Consider the following 18,160-nt stretch of genomic DNA (forward strand, 5'->3'; position numbering starts at 1 on the left):
CATGGCCAAATCTGATGGAGGAAAGAAAGTGGGTGCGCCTATTGGTTTAAGGGATGGCATCCTCCCTTGCGTGCCAAAATCCCTTGGTTTCTTGAGTTCTTGCACTTGGAACTTGTTCCTTAGCCTCCCAGCAGCCACTCACGTGTAGATTTCCAAAGTTCCTTCGTGGTTTTATCTCCAAGCTGAGTGCCAAGGCTTATGCTGGTTTTTATCCTAATTATGTTGGCTTTTAAGACAACCACATGATCTATCCAATGGATGAGATGGCTTTGTCAAATGTTGGGCCTTTTGGTTAGTTTGTTCTAATTGGATCAATGGGCTATTTTGGCTAGTTTATTCTAATTGGGTCAATGGGCTATTTTGGTTAGCTTATTCTAATTGGATCAATGGGCTATTTTGGTTGAAGCAATGGTCCACCTCCTCTCTTGTGCTTACCCATGTTTGGGCCTAAGAAAATGGGCTTGAGTCCCGAGGCCCCCAAGAGACCTGAGACTTCCATTTCTCGACCCATCAATGGGCCCCATGACAACTTGTTGCCATCCATACCACAACCCACTCAAGCAAGCCCTGGGCATTTGAGTGGCTTGGGCCCACTTAAGCTTGTTGTGGGATAATAATTTTTCACTTGGCATGGCATGTCGCTTGGCATGCTTTTTTAAGTATGACGCTTGATAGGATGATTGGCACGAATTTGTAGTGCTAAATGCACCCTTATAATTTTAATCTCAGCTTCTGTCATGATAGATTTCTATTTTGACGCGGCATGTAGGATATGGCTCGTGCATGGCAGACTTCTGTGCACTTCAAATTGAGTCTTTTTCCAATAATATGTCGTCTTGGGCCGGGAATTTATTCGGGCCCAACCATGGATTTTTTGGGCCTCAACATTAGCCCCCTTGATTATTGGGGCCATGAGAAAAATATTGAGATGGGCCAAATAATCAAACCCTACTGTCGACGTGACCTTCTCGTTTCCCGCGTGTGTGCCGTCATGATTATCTTCCAGCAGCCTTTCATATTCCCCAGGTACGCTTCCATCAAATATGCCTTATTTTAATAATTTTTTTTTTCTTTCTTTTCTTTTCCTTTTTCTTTCTTTCTATTTCTGATCTCTCTTCCTCGCGTGCGCCAGACCAGAACCCTTCGCTTTCTCTCCTTCAACCCTGCATCACGCCCAGACCCAAAGGACTCTTGGCACCAGAGATCGCTGGAAGGTGCCATCCATAACTGCTAGTTAGTTAAGCATAGGAAACTGCAGAGCTTCGGGTTTAGAGTAGGATTTCATTTGTTAAATCCCATGTAATTTAAAATGCATTGCAAGCAAACATGGACCAGCAAAAGCACACGATTGCAAGCTGAAGCTGACACGCGCCTCACGCGCATGCTGAAAAGTTTTTTTCAGAAGTCCTCTTTTCGTGAACTCTCCTGGCTGAGAGCTGCCGCACTCGGTGGTTCCTCAGCCAAGCTGCACCCTTCTCTCTGATCCCATAAGGTATTTAGTGAATCGAACCATGGCTGAAGGTTCTCCTGGATTCCCGATGGAAAATTTTCGATTTACCAAGCGATCTCGCCCTTCTGAAGATCTGAACGTAGAGAATGCTGTTGAACCAGACCCGTTGTCGGCACCGGTGCCTGGGGTTGAGGCGGGTTTGAATACATCGCCGAATCTGAAATCTGGAAGCTTTCGTGATAAGCTTATGAATAAAGTGAAGATGGTTAAAAACGCAGGTATTGCTGTGGAGTCCCTAATATTGGATTATGAAGATCTCAATGATGTTGAGGATGTGGTGATCTCACGGGGTGATAGAGGACCAAGCATTCAATTCTCAGATCGAGCGATGAACAGGCTTTGTCAACCGTGGAAGAATTCGTTAATCATCAAATTATTAGGCCGCTCGCACACCTACAATTATATCCACGACCGTTTGCAACAGAAATGGAGTCTCAAGGGTAACTGGAAATTGGTCGACCTTGTGAACGACTTTTATGTTGTCAGATTTGATCTAGAAGAGGACCTGAACTACGTACTTACTGAGGGGCCTTGGATTATCGCTGGGCAATATTTAACGCTTCAAAAATGGAAACAAGGTTTCTGTCCTACAACAGCCCATATAACCCGAATGGCGGCATGGATTAGAGTCTCTGCTATCCAACTGGAATGTTTTGATGTCTGGGCACTAAAGAGAATTGGCTCCACCCTGGGTAAGCTTCTAAAGATTGATGCTCTCACTACTAGCCAGAACAGAGGTAAATTTGCTCGCCTCTGTGTTGAACTTGATTTATCCAAACCTTTGGATGCTTTTATCCAGATAAACCAAACTTGGTATAATATTGAATATGAAGGCCTACCAGATATTTGCTATCTATGCGGGCACTATGGGCACAAGCGTGAAAATTGTAGGCTTAAGGAGAAGCCAATTGCAGATGTGACTGGAGAACATGGCTCTGGACAAGGGAAAGTAAATTCAGATACTGCTATGGGGGCGTGATAAGTTCATAATTTCACACATTTGCATGCCTTCGTTACTTAGTAATTTTGTTTAGTTTCTCTTTATTTCAAGTCACTTACCTATGTTTGTGTGTTCTATAGGTTGAAGGCAGCAAGAGATTGCTTTTGAAGCAAAATGGTGCAAAACGTGCAAAAACTGGATATTGAGTTAGAAGTTCATTTCGGACTTATCTTCTTCATCCGAGCTTGGATTGGGCCAATACTTGTGTGGTTGGATCAGAGACATTCTGAACTTCAAAATGGATATCTTAAAGTCATATTTGGATTCAGCCAAACCCAATCCGTGAGCCCATCAAAATACACATCATGCTGACATGAGGATGAGCTGATGGATGCTTGGTCATGGTGAGCTAGGCATGAGCTATTGGTTTCTGGATGGATGCTTGATCATGCTGACATGAAGATGACCTATGGCTGCTGGTGGGATTTATTAGTGCAGCAACCAATTCTGATTATCTAAATACAAGTGTTGTATGCATTAGTCATATTCAATTCAGAATTCCCCTTTCCTTCTCCCTATAAATACCACTTCCATTCCACATCCCAGACACAATTCACTTCATCCATTACTTCCATACACACATTCAGATTCACCAAAAAGAGAGAGAGAGAGAGCTAGCTGCAAAGGAGGGAGAGCTGGGAGCTGTCCTGGAAACTACCTTGCTGCCACCAGCTAGTTCTTCTATTCTCTTTATTCTACCTATGTATTTCTTATCTTCTGTATTCATAATTATGTTTAACTAATCCATTTTGTTAGGGCTTAGGATGAAGCCCTAGTCATGAATATTCAATGTTATGGATGATTTCATAGTTAATTGATTTCCTTGCTTTCATTATCAAGTTGTTAATCTCCAGCTTATTATGTGCTTGATGTATGTTTTCTTGGAGTAGCTAACTAGGATTTTATGCATCTAGCACAGGTTGGGAAGGGGTTTAGATTCACCAATTCTACTCTCCTTTCACAAGCAACACATGAATGGCCTAAGAATCATTCAAGGGGTTAATAACCATAGGTTGACTAGGACAGATACCATGTTCTAGGACTTGTGTGATTATCATATTCTCAAGGAACTTAATGACTCTTATATGCTTTATTCTAAGTAGATACCATGCTTAGGTTGCATATTAGAGATCACGTGTTGTGTAGATACCATGCACAATTACATGCCTTAGGAGAATCATGCATCCTGCACCTAGATACCATAGGCTTGTATGCGATAATCTATTGTTAATGAAGCTTGAGTCAATTTCTATGCATTCATAACTTGGATAGGAAGACTAGTGGTAGATTCCAAGGCTCTAACACTTCTCAATCATTGTTTCACAACTTGTTCATTGCTGCCATTGTTTACTTCCAGCACTTCCATTTCATTCTCTTGTTTTCATTTAAACAACAAAAACCCCCCATTCGAGTGCGTGTGTGGTGCTAGGATTCTGTCCTAGACCTTGCCAATTGTTAGTTAGTTTGTTTCTTTGTTTTCAGTTTTTCCATCATTCTAAGTAGTTTAACTTGCAACCAAGTTACCATTCTCCGTGGGATCGACCTCGTATTTCATAAGCTATACTATAAATGGTTCGTGCACTTGCGAGAATTGAAGTTTCTATTTTTAATAACTCATTTTAGTTGTTAGGAATAGGCTCAACAAGTTTTTGGCGCCGTTGCCGGGGAACCGGTAACGATGGTGCTATAGTTAGATTACTTTGAGTGTTTTTGTTTTTGTTTTCGTTGGTTTTTATTTCTGTATTCTGTTTTTCTTTTTAGTTGTTATCTCCATTTGAAGGCACTAATTGGTTTCTTGTGTGTGCATATATGTCCGAATCTGATTCTGAGCCAATTTCACCAGGAACTTTTGCTGTACGTGTTGGTTTGAGGAGGAATTATAGTTCTTTAAGTGCTGAATCTGAGAGCTACGAATCTGAAGGTTCAAGCAAGATGGCAGAGATTCCAAACAACAACAATAATGATGAAGGAGGTGGTGCGCTTGTTGTCCAACCTAGGAAACCCCTGCGTGAATTTTCCATCCCCAAAGTCACTGATCAGTGCATCGTCTATCCTCAACTCACAATTGACAGGTTTGAGCTTAGAAGTGGTATGATTCATCTTCTTCCAACTTATTATGGTAATACCACTGAGGATCCTTACATGCATGTTAAGCAATTCTTTGAAATATGTGCTACAATCAAAATTCAAGGACTTGATGATGAGCAGATTAAGATGAGGCTATTCCCATTCAGTTTAAAAGATAAGGCTAAGTCATGGTTATACTCTTTGCCTAATGCTTCAATTCGTACTTGGGATGAGCTTTCTAATAAGTTTTTGCAGAAATTCTTTCCAGCTCAAAAGACTAACAAGATTAGAAAGGAAATTCTTGGTTTCACACAAAGAGAAGGAGAAGCTTTTCATGAATGCTGGGAGAGGTACAAGGAGATGATGAGTTCTTGCCCACACCACAATATAGAGAGTTGGATGCAAATGCAATCTTTCTATGAAGGTTTGCTTGATTTCGAAAGGATGATGGTAGATGCAACAAGTGGAGAAGGACTGATGAACAAAACAGCAGATGAGGCTTTTACTCTCTTTGAATCTTTGAGTACCAACTCTCAACAATGGAGCTACAATAAAGGAAGAGGAGCTCCTATGAAAGCTGTGGTCTCTGAGGTAAGTACTAATAATGAGATTAATGCAAAACTTGATGTTATGTGTTCTTTGCTTCAACAGGCAGTGACTGGCCCTCTAGGAAGCAAAGAGGAAGTTCAAGACCAATCTTTTGCAAAGCACATGCTAGAGCAAGCAAATGCCCTTCAAGGAAGGAATCCTCAGAATGATCCTTACTCAAACACATACAATCCGGGGTGGAGAAATCATCCTAATTTCAGGTGGAGCAATAATTCAAATGTGCAACAATCTCAAGGACCTCCCCCAGGATTTCAAATACAACAAAGGCAATTCCAGCAAGCTCCCCAACAAGTACAAGAGCAAAGGGGTGATCAAATGGGAGAATTGCAAGACATGTTCAAGAAGTTCATGGGGCAACAGATGCAAACCAATCAGAATCTTCAAAATGCAGTGAACAAACTAGAAGTGCAAGTTGGGCAGATTGCATCCTCCATGAGCAATAGAGCATCCGGAACTTTTCCAAGCCAAACGGAGGTGAATCCAAGGCATCATGAGCAAGTTAAAGCAGTGCACATCTTGAGAAGTGGGAAACAAGTTGATAATAAGGTTGGAGATGCCAATGAAGAGCAAGAAGATGGAGAAAACGTGGAGATCATTCAGCCACCACAAGGGCAGCCCACAGGTTCCACCAAACAGCCCCTCAATTCTCTTGGAAAGAGCACAGGCCCTAAGGTATCATCTAATGCTAATCAAGTTCCAATTTCATCTAATGCTTTTAGGCCTATTGCACCCTTTCCCAGCAGGTTATCAAAGTCAAAGAAAGATCAAGGCTTGGATGAGATAATGGAAATATTCAAGAAAGTGCAAATCAACATCCCATTGCTCAATGCCATTGCTCAGATTCCAAAATATGCAAATTTTTTGAAGGATCTATGCACTAACAAGAGGAGATTCAAAGAGCATGAACAGGTTGCATTAAGTGAAGAGGTTAGTGCAGTCTTACAAAGAAAGCTACCTCCAAAGCTAAAGGATCCAGGTTCATTTTCTATACCTTGTATAGTTGGTGATTTTAAGTTTCAAAAAGCTTTGCTTGATCTTGGTGCATCCATTAACCTTATGCCATATCATGTTTATGAGAAACTTAACCTTGGTGAGTTGCAAGCCACATCTGTGAGCATTCAATTGGCAGATAGAACTATCAGGTACCCTAGGGGCATTCTAGAAGATGTTTTGGTGAAAGTAGAAGAGCTGATTTTGCCAGCTGATTTCTTGGTGTTGGAAATGGAAGAAGCACCAATTCATGACAATCAGTTACCACTCATTCTTGGTCGTCCATTCATGGCAACTGCCGGTGCAATTATTGATGTGAAGAAGGGTACATTGACTATGAACGTGTTTGATGAGACAATAGCATTCAAAGTGTTTGAAGCCTCCAAGTTTCCAAGTGATGAGCATGAAGTTTTCCAGCTTGATGCAATTGATAATATGGTGAAAGAAGCACTGCCAATGAGTTATTTGGAGCCTATTGAAGCATGCATTACACAAAGCATAAGGAAAGAAGAAGTGGACAGATTAGAGGCTGTGATCTCTCCTTTACTTCTTGAGCTTGTTTGCAGCATGGATAGCTACATAGAAGTGGGAAAGAGGTATGCAAACCAATTTGAATCTTTACCCGCACCTACTAATAAGGTTTTACCTTCTATTGTGCAGGCACCGGAGTTGGAATTAAAGCAATTGCCAACACACCTTAAATATGCTTATTTAGGTGAGAGTGAGACTCTACCTGTTATCATTGCCTCACACCTCGAACCAAATGATGAGAAGAAGCTTTTGAGGGTTCTAAAAGAGCACAAAACTGCGATTGGATGGAGCATTGCAGATATCAAAGGCATAAGCCCAACATCGTGCATGCATAGGATACTATTGGAGGACAATGCAGTGCCTAAGAGGGATGCCCAAAGACGTCTCAATCCAAACATGAAGGAGGTGGTAAGGAAAGAGGTAATGAAGCTTTTAGATGTTGGTATTATTTACCCTATTTCTGACAGTAAATGGGTGAGCCCAATACAAGTTGTCCCCAAGAAATCAGGTATCACAGTGGTGAAGAATGAAGCAAACGAGCTTGTACCAACACGGATGACCACGGGCTGGAGAGTTTGCATTGATTATAGGAAGCTCAACACAGCAACAAGCAAGGATCACTTCCCTCTTCCATTTATTGATCAAATGCTTGAGAGATTGGCTGGCCATAGCCACTATTGCTTCCTTGATGGATATTCAGGTTACAACCAAATCGCCATAGCCCCAGAAGATCAAGAGAAGACAACCTTCACATGTCCCTTTGGTACTTTTGCTTATAGGAGGATGCCCTTTGGTCTTTGCAACGCCCCAGCCACTTTCCAAAGGTGCATGATGAGCATTTTCTCCGACATGGTAGAAAGGTTTATTGAGGTATTCATGGATGACTTCTCTGTCTTTGGTGATTCTTTTGATCAATGTTTGCATAACTTATCTAAGGTGTTGGCTAGATGTGAACAAAATAACCTTGTGCTTAATTGGGAAAAATGTCATTTTATGGTTAACCAAGGCATAGTTCTTGGTCATGTCATCTCTAGTAATGGAATTGAGGTAGATAAAGCTAAGATTGATTTGATTGCTTCTATGCCCTCACCTACTTCTGTCAAAGAAGTACGTTCTTTCCTTGGCCATGCAGGTTTCTATAGGCGTTTCATTAAAGATTTTTCTAAGATTGCAAGGCCTTTGTGCAATCTCCTTGCCAAGGACATGGATTTTGTGTTTGATCAAAACTGTGAGAATGCTTTCAATGCTTTGAAAATGATGCTCACAACTGCCCCAATCATTATGCCACCGGATTGGAGCTTGCCTTTTGAACTGATGTGTGACGCCTCAGATTATGCTGTTGGAGCTGTTTTGGGGCAGCGAGTTGATAAGAAGCCACATGCCATCTACTATGCTAGTAGAACCCTCAACGATGCCCAACTCAACTATTCCACTACAGAGAAGGAGTTATTAGCTGTCATATTTGCTTTAGAGAAGTTCAGATCTTATTTGATTACTAACAAGGTCATTGTTTACACTGATCATGCAGCATTGAAATACTTGTTAGCTAAAAAGGATGCCAAGCCACGCCTCATTAGATGGATCCTCTTGTTGCAAGAGTTTGACTTGGAGATAAAAGATAAGAAAGGAAGTGAGAATGTGGTGGCTGATCACTTGAGTAGATTGGTGCATGTATCTAATGAAGAGGAGGATTCACTGCCATTGCGTGAAAGCTTCCCTGATGAGCAACTCTTCTCTATTTGTGCTTTGAATTCTCTTAATCCATTGCCTTGGTTTGCTGATATTGTTAACTACTTATGCACTAACGAACTCCCTACAGGGTTATCTACATTCCAACGTGACAAGCTTAGGAAGCAAGCAAGATACTACTTTTGGGATGATCCATACCTATTCAAGCATTGTCCGGACCAAGTAATTCGAAGGTGTGTGCCTGAAGGTGATTTTAAGAGCATTCTAGAGTTTTGTCACTCCCATGCATGCGGAGGCCATTTTGGAGCAAAGAAGACTGCCAACAAAGTGCTACAATCAGGTTTCTTTTGGCCTACCCTTTTTAAGGATGCTTATACATTTTGTGCTTCATGTGATAGATGCCAACGGATGGGTAATTTGCATGCTAGAAATCAGATGCCTCTCACTAATATCTTAGTCATTGATATATTTGATGTTTGGGGAATTGATTTCATGGGCCCTTTTCCTACTTCTTATGGATTTGAATATATATTAGTTGCTGTCGATTATGTTTCCAAATGGGTGGAAGCCATTGCCACTAGAACTAATGATGCTAAGATTGTGATCAGTTTTCTCAGAGGAAATATTTTTACAAGGTTTGGCACACCAAGAGCAATCATTAGTGATGGTGGCTCCCATTTTGTTAACCAAGCTTTTGCAGCACTCTTGAAGAAGTATGGAATCAAGCATAAGGTGGCAACACCCTACCATCCTCAAACTAGTGGGCAGGTTGAGATAAGCAATAGGGAGATTAAGCACATACTTGAGAAGACAGTGAACACCACAAGGAAGGATTGGTACATGCGTTTGGAGGATGCATTGTGGGCTTATAGGACAGCTTATAAGACCCCCATAGGTATGTCTCCATATAGACTTGTTTTTGGTAAACCTTGTCACTTACCAGTGGAGCTTGAGCACAGGGCTTATTGGGCGATCAAGGCATTCAATTTTGACATGAAAGCTGCTGGTGAAAAGAGGAGGCTTCAACTCAATGAGTTGGAGGAGTTGCGACATGAGGCGTATGAGAACGCTAAGCTTTATAAGGAGAAAACAAAGCAGTATCATGACAAGAAGATTCTTAGGAAGACGTTTGAGGAAGGGCAGAAGGTTCTCTTATTCAATTCACGCCTTAAGCTCTTCCCAGGTAAGCTTCGTTCTCGGTGGATTGGCCCTTTTGTTATTACTAATGTGTTTGATCATGGCGCAGTGGAGATTCAAAATATTAAGGATGGCAGCACCTTCAAGGTGAACGGACATCGGTTGAAACCTTACTTTGATGCCAACTTTGATGCCAATATTGAGTCTCAAGCACTCAAGGAGCCTCCACCACTCTCTTGAAGCTCACCAAAGTTTGGACGTCCGGCTGAAGACATAAAACTTAGCGCTTCTTGGGAGGCAACCCAAGGTGATGAGGAGAAGATAGAACGTGCAAGGAGCTTGCTTGCGTCCTAATTGCTTCAAAGGGGAGTTGTTTTCTGAACTCTAACATTTGGTTATGTCTTTTCCTTATCTTCTTTCCTTTCATTTATGAGGCATTGCTTGTTCTTATACTCTAAACATTGAGGACAATGTTTCATTTAAGTTTGGGGGGAAGGATTCAGTTATGTTGTTTTATTGTCAAATTTTAAAATTTTTAAGTGTGTCTAGTGTCTAATAACGCAGGATTTTGTGTGTTGTTTCGTTATCCTTCCAAACACCTATGATAAGACTTGGATTTAATACTAATATGGTTTTTTCAGAAATTGATAGTCATTGTTTAAGGCCTATGTGTGATTCTGAGTGAACTTTGTCTTGCATGCCATCCTTGCACTTATTGAGCACTTTGCCAAGTTAGTCCAATTTCTTGCTACTTGGAGATGTTATGCAATTCTGCTTATTTCATGATCTTGGTTTCATGCTCTAGAACTTATTTGAATATCTCTTGAGACATTCTGTTGCCATACAATGCTTAGGAAGTGATTTAGGCCATGTTTAAATCGTTTGAGCCTTTCTAACCATCCCTCTACATGTATTCATCCCTAGTCAATCCATTTGAGCCAACGTTAAGCCTTTCTTTGTGTAAACCATTTCTACCATAATAAATCTCTGTTTCTTATCTTTACCTATTCTTTGAGCAATTAAAGCTATCTTTAAAGGAGAGTCATAAAGATTGCAAGGTTTTTGGAGCAAAAGTGAGTCATTAGTGCTGTAACCCAAGTGTTGAAAAGAAATAAGTTTTGGGGTATTGTTAACTAATCAAAAGAGGTAATGAAGTGTGACCAATGTAGTCACGGCCCTAGGGTGTTATAAGGAAAGATCATGGTGATCTAGGGTAAAGAGCCACAAAATTAGGCCAAATAACACATTTGAAGGTGCTGAAATTATGTTGAAAATCTGCTCATGTATGTGTTCCTTGCTTGTTACAAAGTTCAGTAATCTCTCATGCTTTTACCTATGCTTTAGTTGTGCTCAAAATGTTGTTATATCTCCATGTCTCCTCTTTCATTCAACCACTACCCTAAGCCTCATTACAACCCTTGTAAAGTCCTTTTGATCCTTGGTAATGTGTGGTATTACTGTGGAGAGCTGATTTCATAATGAGCTTATGGGGCTCGAAATTCTTGATTGTGCTTTAAGTGTGTGCGCATGTACTTATTTGAGTTGCAGGTGTTGTTATGATTTGGCATTCACACAATACACTTAAGGATGTCATTGTAAGCTTTGCACACTCTTGAATCATGTGTGGAACTTAGATTGTGATTGTTGTGTTTCTTTGGAACCATATACTTTGATGATTCTTTGAGGATATTGTTTGGAAGGCTAGCTGCTTATTTTCTGTTTTCTAAGTTGTAGTTTTATTTTGTTTGCTCGAGGACTAGCAAAGTCTAAGTTTGGGGGTATTTGATAAGTTCATAATTTCACACATTTGCATGCCTTCGTTACTTAGTAATTTTGTTTAGTTTCTCTTTATTTCAAGTCACTTACCTATGTTTGTGTGTTCTATAGGTTGAAGGCAGCAAGAGATTGCTTTTGAAGCAAAATGGTGCAAAACGTGCAAAAACTGGATATTGAGTTAGAAGTTCATTTCGGACTTATCTTCTTCATCCGAGCTTGGATTGGGCCAATACTTGTGTGGTTGGATCAGAGACATTCTGAACTTCAAAATGGATATCTTAAAGTCATATTTGGATTCAGCCAAACCCAATCCGTGAGCCCATCAAAATACACATCATGCTGACATGAGGATGAGCTGATGGATGCTTGGTCATGGTGAGCTAGGCATGAGCTATTGGTTTCTGGATGGATGCTTGATCATGCTGACATGAAGATGACCTATGGCTGCTGGTGGGATTTATTAGTGCAGCAACCAATTCTGATTATCTAAATACAAGTGTTGTATGCATTAGTCATATTCAATTCAGAATTCCCCTTTCCTTCTCCCTATAAATACCACTTCCATTCCACATCCCAGACACAATTCACTTCATCCATTACTTCCATACACACATTCAGATTCACCAAAAAGAGAGAGAGAGAGAGCTAGCTGCAAAGGAGGGAGAGCTGGGAGCTGTCCTGGAAACTACCTTGCTGCCACCAGCTAGTTCTTCTATTCTCTTTATTCTACCTATGTATTTCTTATCTTCTGTATTCATAATTATGTTTAACTAATCCATTTTGTTAGGGCTTAGGATGAAGCCCTAGTCATGAATATTCAATGTTATGGATGATTTCATAGTTAATTGATTTCCTTGCTTTCATTATCAAGTTGTTAATCTCCAGCTTATTATGTGCTTGATGTATGTTTTCTTGGAGTAGCTAACTAGGATTTTATGCATCTAGCACAGGTTGGGAAGGGGTTTAGATTCACCAATTCTACTCTCCTTTCACAAGCAACACATGAATGGCCTAAGAATCATTCAAGGGGTTAATAACCATAGGTTGACTAGGACAGATACCATGTTCTAGGACTTGTGTGATTATCATATTCTCAAGGAACTTAATGACTCTTATATGCTTTATTCTAAGTAGATACCATGCTTAGGTTGCATATTAGAGATCACGTGTTGTGTAGATACCATGCACAATTACATGCCTTAGGAGAATCATGCATCCTGCACCTAGATACCATAGGCTTGTATGCGATAATCTATTGTTAATGAAGCTTGAGTCAATTTCTATGCATTCATAACTTGGATAGGAAGACTAGTGGTAGATTCCAAGGCTCTAACACTTCTCAATCATTGTTTCACAACTTGTTCATTGCTGCCATTGTTTACTTCCAGCACTTCCATTTCATTCTCTTGTTTTCATTTAAACAACAAAAACCCCCCATTCGAGTGCGTGTGTGGTGCTAGGATTCTGTCCTAGACCTTGCCAATTGTTAGTTAGTTTGTTTCTTTGTTTTCAGTTTTTCCATCATTCTAAGTAGTTTAACTTGCAACCAAGTTACCATTCTCCGTGGGATCGACCTCGTATTTCATAAGCTATACTATAAATGGTTCGTGCACTTGCGAGAATTGAAGTTTCTATTTTTAATAACTCATTTTAGTTGTTAGGAATAGGCTCAACAGGGCGGAACATTCTGAGAAAGATGTGGAGAATTTGAGAGGCCCGTGGATGAACGTTCCACCTCGAAGGAAACCTAAGAATGGCCTAAAGAACTCGGATGGACAAACTTTCGCCCCTAAGAATCAAGGATCCCGTTTTGATGTGCTGGGAAATATGGGCGAAAACTCTGGGACTGATACTGCAAAGGATGATGGTCCTATTACAAGAACGCAGGGTGCTGCACGGTCTGTTTTTGAATACAATGAAAAGGTATGGACTAAATCTAAGACTCCTAAAGCTGGTGCAAGAACGGCCTTGAAAGAAATCTCAAATAATCACATGGCTTCTAGCTCCAAAGGGGCACACTTCAATCAACAAAATGTAAGTGTTATGGATGTTACACAGGCTGGAGTTTTGAATAAAGGGAAGATTGTGTCAAGTGGTAAAAGTTTGTCCAAACTGAGACCAGCTAGTGATCCGGTGACCATAGGTGGGAGTGACCAGAATGTCCCACAGGAAAATGATGGATTCATTTTTGGACACCAACCGCCAAATATTGACCTTGAGGATGATGCGCTGGCAGGGGCAATCAAGCCTAATATTAACAATGAAGTTTCCTTGACATCCTCTGATCCTAATGATTTCTATCAAGTGGAAGGTATGGACCTTTCTGAAGGCCAAGATCACTTTTTTGATGCGGCTGGGACAGTTATTACCTCCATTTTGGCTGGAGGTAAGACGTCAGACCTCTAATTCTGGGTTAACACCTTAGGTGACTTTGCTTGTCTCCTCTCGTTTTTAATGAATATTTTATGCTGGAATGTCAGAGGTGCAGCATGCACCAAATTTAGAATTACTATGCTGGAGCTAATTAAGTTGCACCATATAGATATTCTTTTTGTCTGTGAGCCAAGGATTGGTGGAAACAAGGCTCTCAAAGTGATTCACTCCTTGGGTTTTACTGATTATGAGGTGGTAGACCCCGTGGGTTTCTCTGGTGGTCTTTGGCTTTTGTGGAACAAAAACAACGTGAAAGTTGAGATTCTTGGCACGTCCAACCAGTCTATTTCTGCTGCTGTGTCTTGGCCGGGCCAACATACCTGGCTCTTCACTGCTATTTATGCTAGTCCTTGCATTACCAAAAGGGATAAGTTGTGGGATTATCTCAATTTTATTGCCAGCTGCCACCAAATGCCTTGGCTTGTTGCTGGTGATTTTAATGATATGCTTCACCTAGATGATAAAGCAGGGGGATCTCCTTTATGCAGACTCAAGGGTTTTAGAAAGTGGTTTGATGAAAATGATATGATCGACTTAGGTTTTTCTGGACCCAAATTTACTTGGAGCAACAAAAGGGTCTTTGAAAGAATTGATAGAGGTATTTGCAACATTCAATGGAGGCGGTATTTTGCTGAAGCTTTTGTGCACCACCTCCCGAAGACCAAGTCTGACCACTGTCCTATTAAAATCTGCCTCAAATCGCGAATTGCGTCCTGCCCCAGCTCTAGGCCTTTCAGATTTGAAGCTATGTGGCTAAAGCATGATCATTTTCGTGATTTTATTTCTCGACTGTGGAAAGAATATGCTGGGTCTGCTTTGGAGAAATCTTGTAGTCTGGTGGAGCCCCTCAAACTTTGGAACCATACTGTGTTTGGCCATTTGAAGCAAAGGAAAGCCGAGCTCCTTGCTAGACTCAATGGTATCCAAAAAGCTTTGTGTCACATGCCTAATCCTTACCTCAGCCTTTTGGAAAATTCTCTAATTGGGGACTATAATGCAGTCTTGGAACAAGAGGCTTTATTCTGGCAGCAGAAATCAAGAGTGAAATGGCTGCAAGAAGGGGACCGAAACACCAAGTTTTTCCACTTAACTACCATCATCAGAAGAAGAAAAAACAGAATTGAAAAATTAAAGATGGATAATGGTATTTGGGTGGAGGATGCTAATGGTATAAAAGACCTTGCTGTGAATTATTTCCTTGACCTTTTCTCTGAGAACCACCGGGATTACAACTTACCCACTATGCCTAATTTATTTCCCAGCATTATGGAGAATGATCTAGCTTCTTTGGGGGCTAATATTGATATCAGCGACGTCAAGGATAGCCTTTTCAACATTGGTGGCCTGAAAACCCCGGGTGTAGATGGGTTCCCTGCTTGTTTCTATCAAAATCAGTGGAAGTTGTGTGGTGAGGATATCTATAAGATGGTCGCCCAAGCCTTCAGTGACTGCAGAATTCCCACAGGTTTGAATGCTACCTTGATAACCCTTATTCCTAAACTAGAAAATCCTGTGCTTATGATGCATTTTAGACCCATTAGCCTTTGCTGCACTCTCTATAAGGTTATTTCTAAAGTGATTGTTGCTAGATTGAGGCCTATTCTGCCAAAGCTCATAAGCCCTCATCAAGTTAGCTTTGTTCCTGGAAGACATATTACTGACAACATTCTGATTGCTCAAGAACTCATGCATAAATTCAGGCATACTAAGGGCAAAAAAGGCTTAATAGCATGGAAGATCGACCTGTCTAAAGCCTATGACAGACTTAGTTGGAGTTTCATCGAAATGGTTCTTAATGAAATTGGGCTTCCACCTAATCTGATTCTTTTGATCCTTCAGTGTGTCTCTTCGGTCACTTATCAAGTGTGTGTAAATGGGGAACTCACTGAGACCTTCACTCCTAAAAATGGTATTCGACAAGGTGACCCCCTCTCACCTTATCTCTTTGTCCTTTGTATTGAAAAACTATCACATCTCATTGTAGATGCTGTAGAGAAGCGTACTTGGAAACCAGTAAATTCTGCTCGAACTGGGCCTGCTGTATCCCATTTGTTCTTCGCCGACGACTTGATTCTTTTTGCTGAAGCGAGCACGCAGCAGGCTAGAGTCATGAAACAATGCCTTGAGATTTTCTGCAAAGCCTCGGGCCAAATTGTCAATTTTGAGAAATCAGCTATCTACTGTTCCCCGAATACTAATAAGGAGTTAGCGGCTGAAATCAGTTTTATTTCTGGCTCACCTCTCACAAATAATTTAGGCAAGTACTTGGGGATGCCTCTGTTGCACACTAGGGTGAATAAGGCCACCTACTGCAAGCTTGTGGAGAAAATGCACGCTAAACTTGCATCCTGGAAAAGTAAAGTACTTTCTATTGCAGGTAGAGCAACTCTAATCCAAGCTGTCACCTCTGCTATTCCTATTTATGCTATGCAAACTGTCAAACTGCCTATGAGTATTTGTGGGGATCTTGATAGATTAAATCGGAATTTTTTTTGGGGAGGCAGTGACAAGAAACAGAAAATTCATCTATGTCAGTGGGACATTGCAAGTAGACCTAAGAGCCATGGTGGTCTTGGCTTCAAGAAAACTCATCATATGAACCAAGCCCTTCTAGCTAAAAGTGCCTGGAGATTATTGAAGAAGGAGGAGGGCTTGTGGTCTCAGATTTTTGAGAAAAAATACTTAAAGGGTCATCCCTTTTGTGAACCTCCTTTGACTCCTACGAATAACTGCTCTCCCACGTGGAAGGGGATTTTATTTGGTGCTCAAATTCTTGATAAAGGATTGACCTGGAGGCTTGGAAAAGGAGATCGTGTCAACTTTTGGAAAGACAAATGGTTATGCGATGAAGCTCTTATCTACCATGTGGATGCTACTCCTGATAGAGATTTGAATGTTGCTGTCTCAGATTTCTTTACTAATGGCTGGTGGGATGTAGAAAAGCTACAAAGTGTGCTTCCTGAGGATTGGGTCCAGAAAATTATAAATTGTCCTGCTGACTTTGGGGGGCGGTTAAAGGACTGCCAAATCTGGAAACCTACTCCTAATGGGTTGTTCTCTGTCAAGTCGGCGTACAACTTACTTTTCAAAGGGACAGCGTGGTTACATCCTTGGTGGAAAGTGCTATGGAAACTCAGAATCCCTCCCAAGATTCAAATTTTCTTCTGGTTGGTTTTCCAGGAAAAAATTTTGTCGAATGAACAGCGTACTCACAGGCATTTAACTGCAAATCCGGATTGTAACATCTGTGAGTGGCCTATTGAATCAACCATGCATATCCTGCGGGACTGCCCTAGAGCAAGAAGAGTGTGGAATTTATTTATTGTTAATATTCTTGACTCCTCCTTCTACCAAGCTGAGTTACACCCTTGGCTTTTAAACAACCTGTGCTCTAAGGTACATTCCTCTCAGATCCCCTGGAAAATTTTATTTGTGTTCATCTGCTGGCACATATGGAAATGGAGGAATGAGTTTATCTTTAAAAATGAAGCACCGCTACCTTATAATATGCGAAAAATAATTTTGTCTGATGCTAAGGAATGGATTAAAGCTACTGCTGCCATCTAGAATAATATTGATAGGGTGCATGTCATGCTGGCTTGGATTCCCCCTGTTTTGGGGGTGGTTAAACTAAATGTGGACGGATCCCGCAAAGAAAGTACTGGAGCTATTGGTGCTGGAGGAGTTCTCAGAGACCACCTAGGACAATGGCTTGGTGGGTTTGCTGTCAATTTGGGGAAAGGAAAAATTCTTGAAGCTGAGTTATGGGGCTTGTTTTTTGGCCTAAAGCTTGCTATGGAAAAACATGTTGATGATGTTGTTATTGAAATGGACTCAGCTATTGCTGTGAAACTCATACAGAATGCTGAGGTGGATAATTTTCATCCTACTGCTGGCCTGGTTAGTAATTGCAAGAGGATCATGAACCAGTTTAGAAGGGTTGACATTCAACATATTTATAGAGAGAGGAATTCTGTTGCAGATGGTTTAGCTACTTGGAGTCACAACCTTGACATGGGGTATTGGTACCTTGATGATAGCCCTGTTTGGATTGGCAACCTGTTGATTGATGATTCGCTGGGGGTTGCTAAGACCCGTTTGATAAATGTTGTGTAATCTGTGTGTTTTTTCCTTTGGGGTTCTTTAACCCCCTTTTCTCATCAAAAAAAAAAAATCCCATGTAATTTCTTTTGAGTTGTAATAGGTATTTTGTTTAGGACATGCCAAAGAGGGAGATTGTTAGTATGAAAATTGTATTAGCATTTCCTAGACTCTAGCATAGGTTGGGAATTAGTGTGTGAATATCTTTTACTGGAAGTTTTGGCGCAACACATTCAATTCCATATTTTCAAAGTATGACTAGATCGATATGAGGAACTTGATTTCAGGTAAATCATTACATAATCATGCATTCATTA

General features: G+C 40.8%; 2 protein-coding genes and 1 non-coding gene across 3 annotated transcripts; 2 read left to right on the forward strand and 1 right to left on the reverse strand.

Annotated features, from left to right (window-relative positions):
- Positions 1-1,511: 1,511 nt before the first annotated feature.
- LOC148297597 (uncharacterized) lies at positions 1,512-2,489 on the forward strand. Its single transcript, XM_088247708.1, has one exon. It carries the CDS (start codon positions 1,512-1,514, stop codon positions 2,487-2,489), a length of 978 nt encoding a protein of 325 aa, XP_088103834.1.
- A 2,370-nt stretch (positions 2,490-4,859) lies between these two features.
- LOC148297598 (small nucleolar RNA R71) lies at positions 4,860-4,966 on the reverse strand. The gene has a single exon (XR_015833272.1). It is a non-coding gene; the product is annotated as a small nucleolar RNA R71 (small nucleolar RNA).
- An 8,065-nt stretch (positions 4,967-13,031) lies between these two features.
- Positions 13,032-17,858, forward strand: LOC148297599 (uncharacterized). The gene is made up of 3 exons (XM_088247709.1): positions 13,032-13,695; positions 13,792-17,138; positions 17,310-17,858. The coding sequence occupies exons 1-3, from the start codon at positions 13,032-13,034 to the stop codon at positions 17,856-17,858; spliced, it is 4,560 nt and encodes a 1,519-aa protein (XP_088103835.1).
- Positions 17,859-18,160: the final 302 nt, after the last annotated feature.

This window comes from Prunus avium, chromosome 1, assembly GCF_965620075.1.
Source record: "Prunus avium chromosome 1, drPruAviu1.hap1.1, whole genome shotgun sequence".
Taxonomy (NCBI): domain Eukaryota; kingdom Viridiplantae; phylum Streptophyta; class Magnoliopsida; order Rosales; family Rosaceae; genus Prunus; species Prunus avium.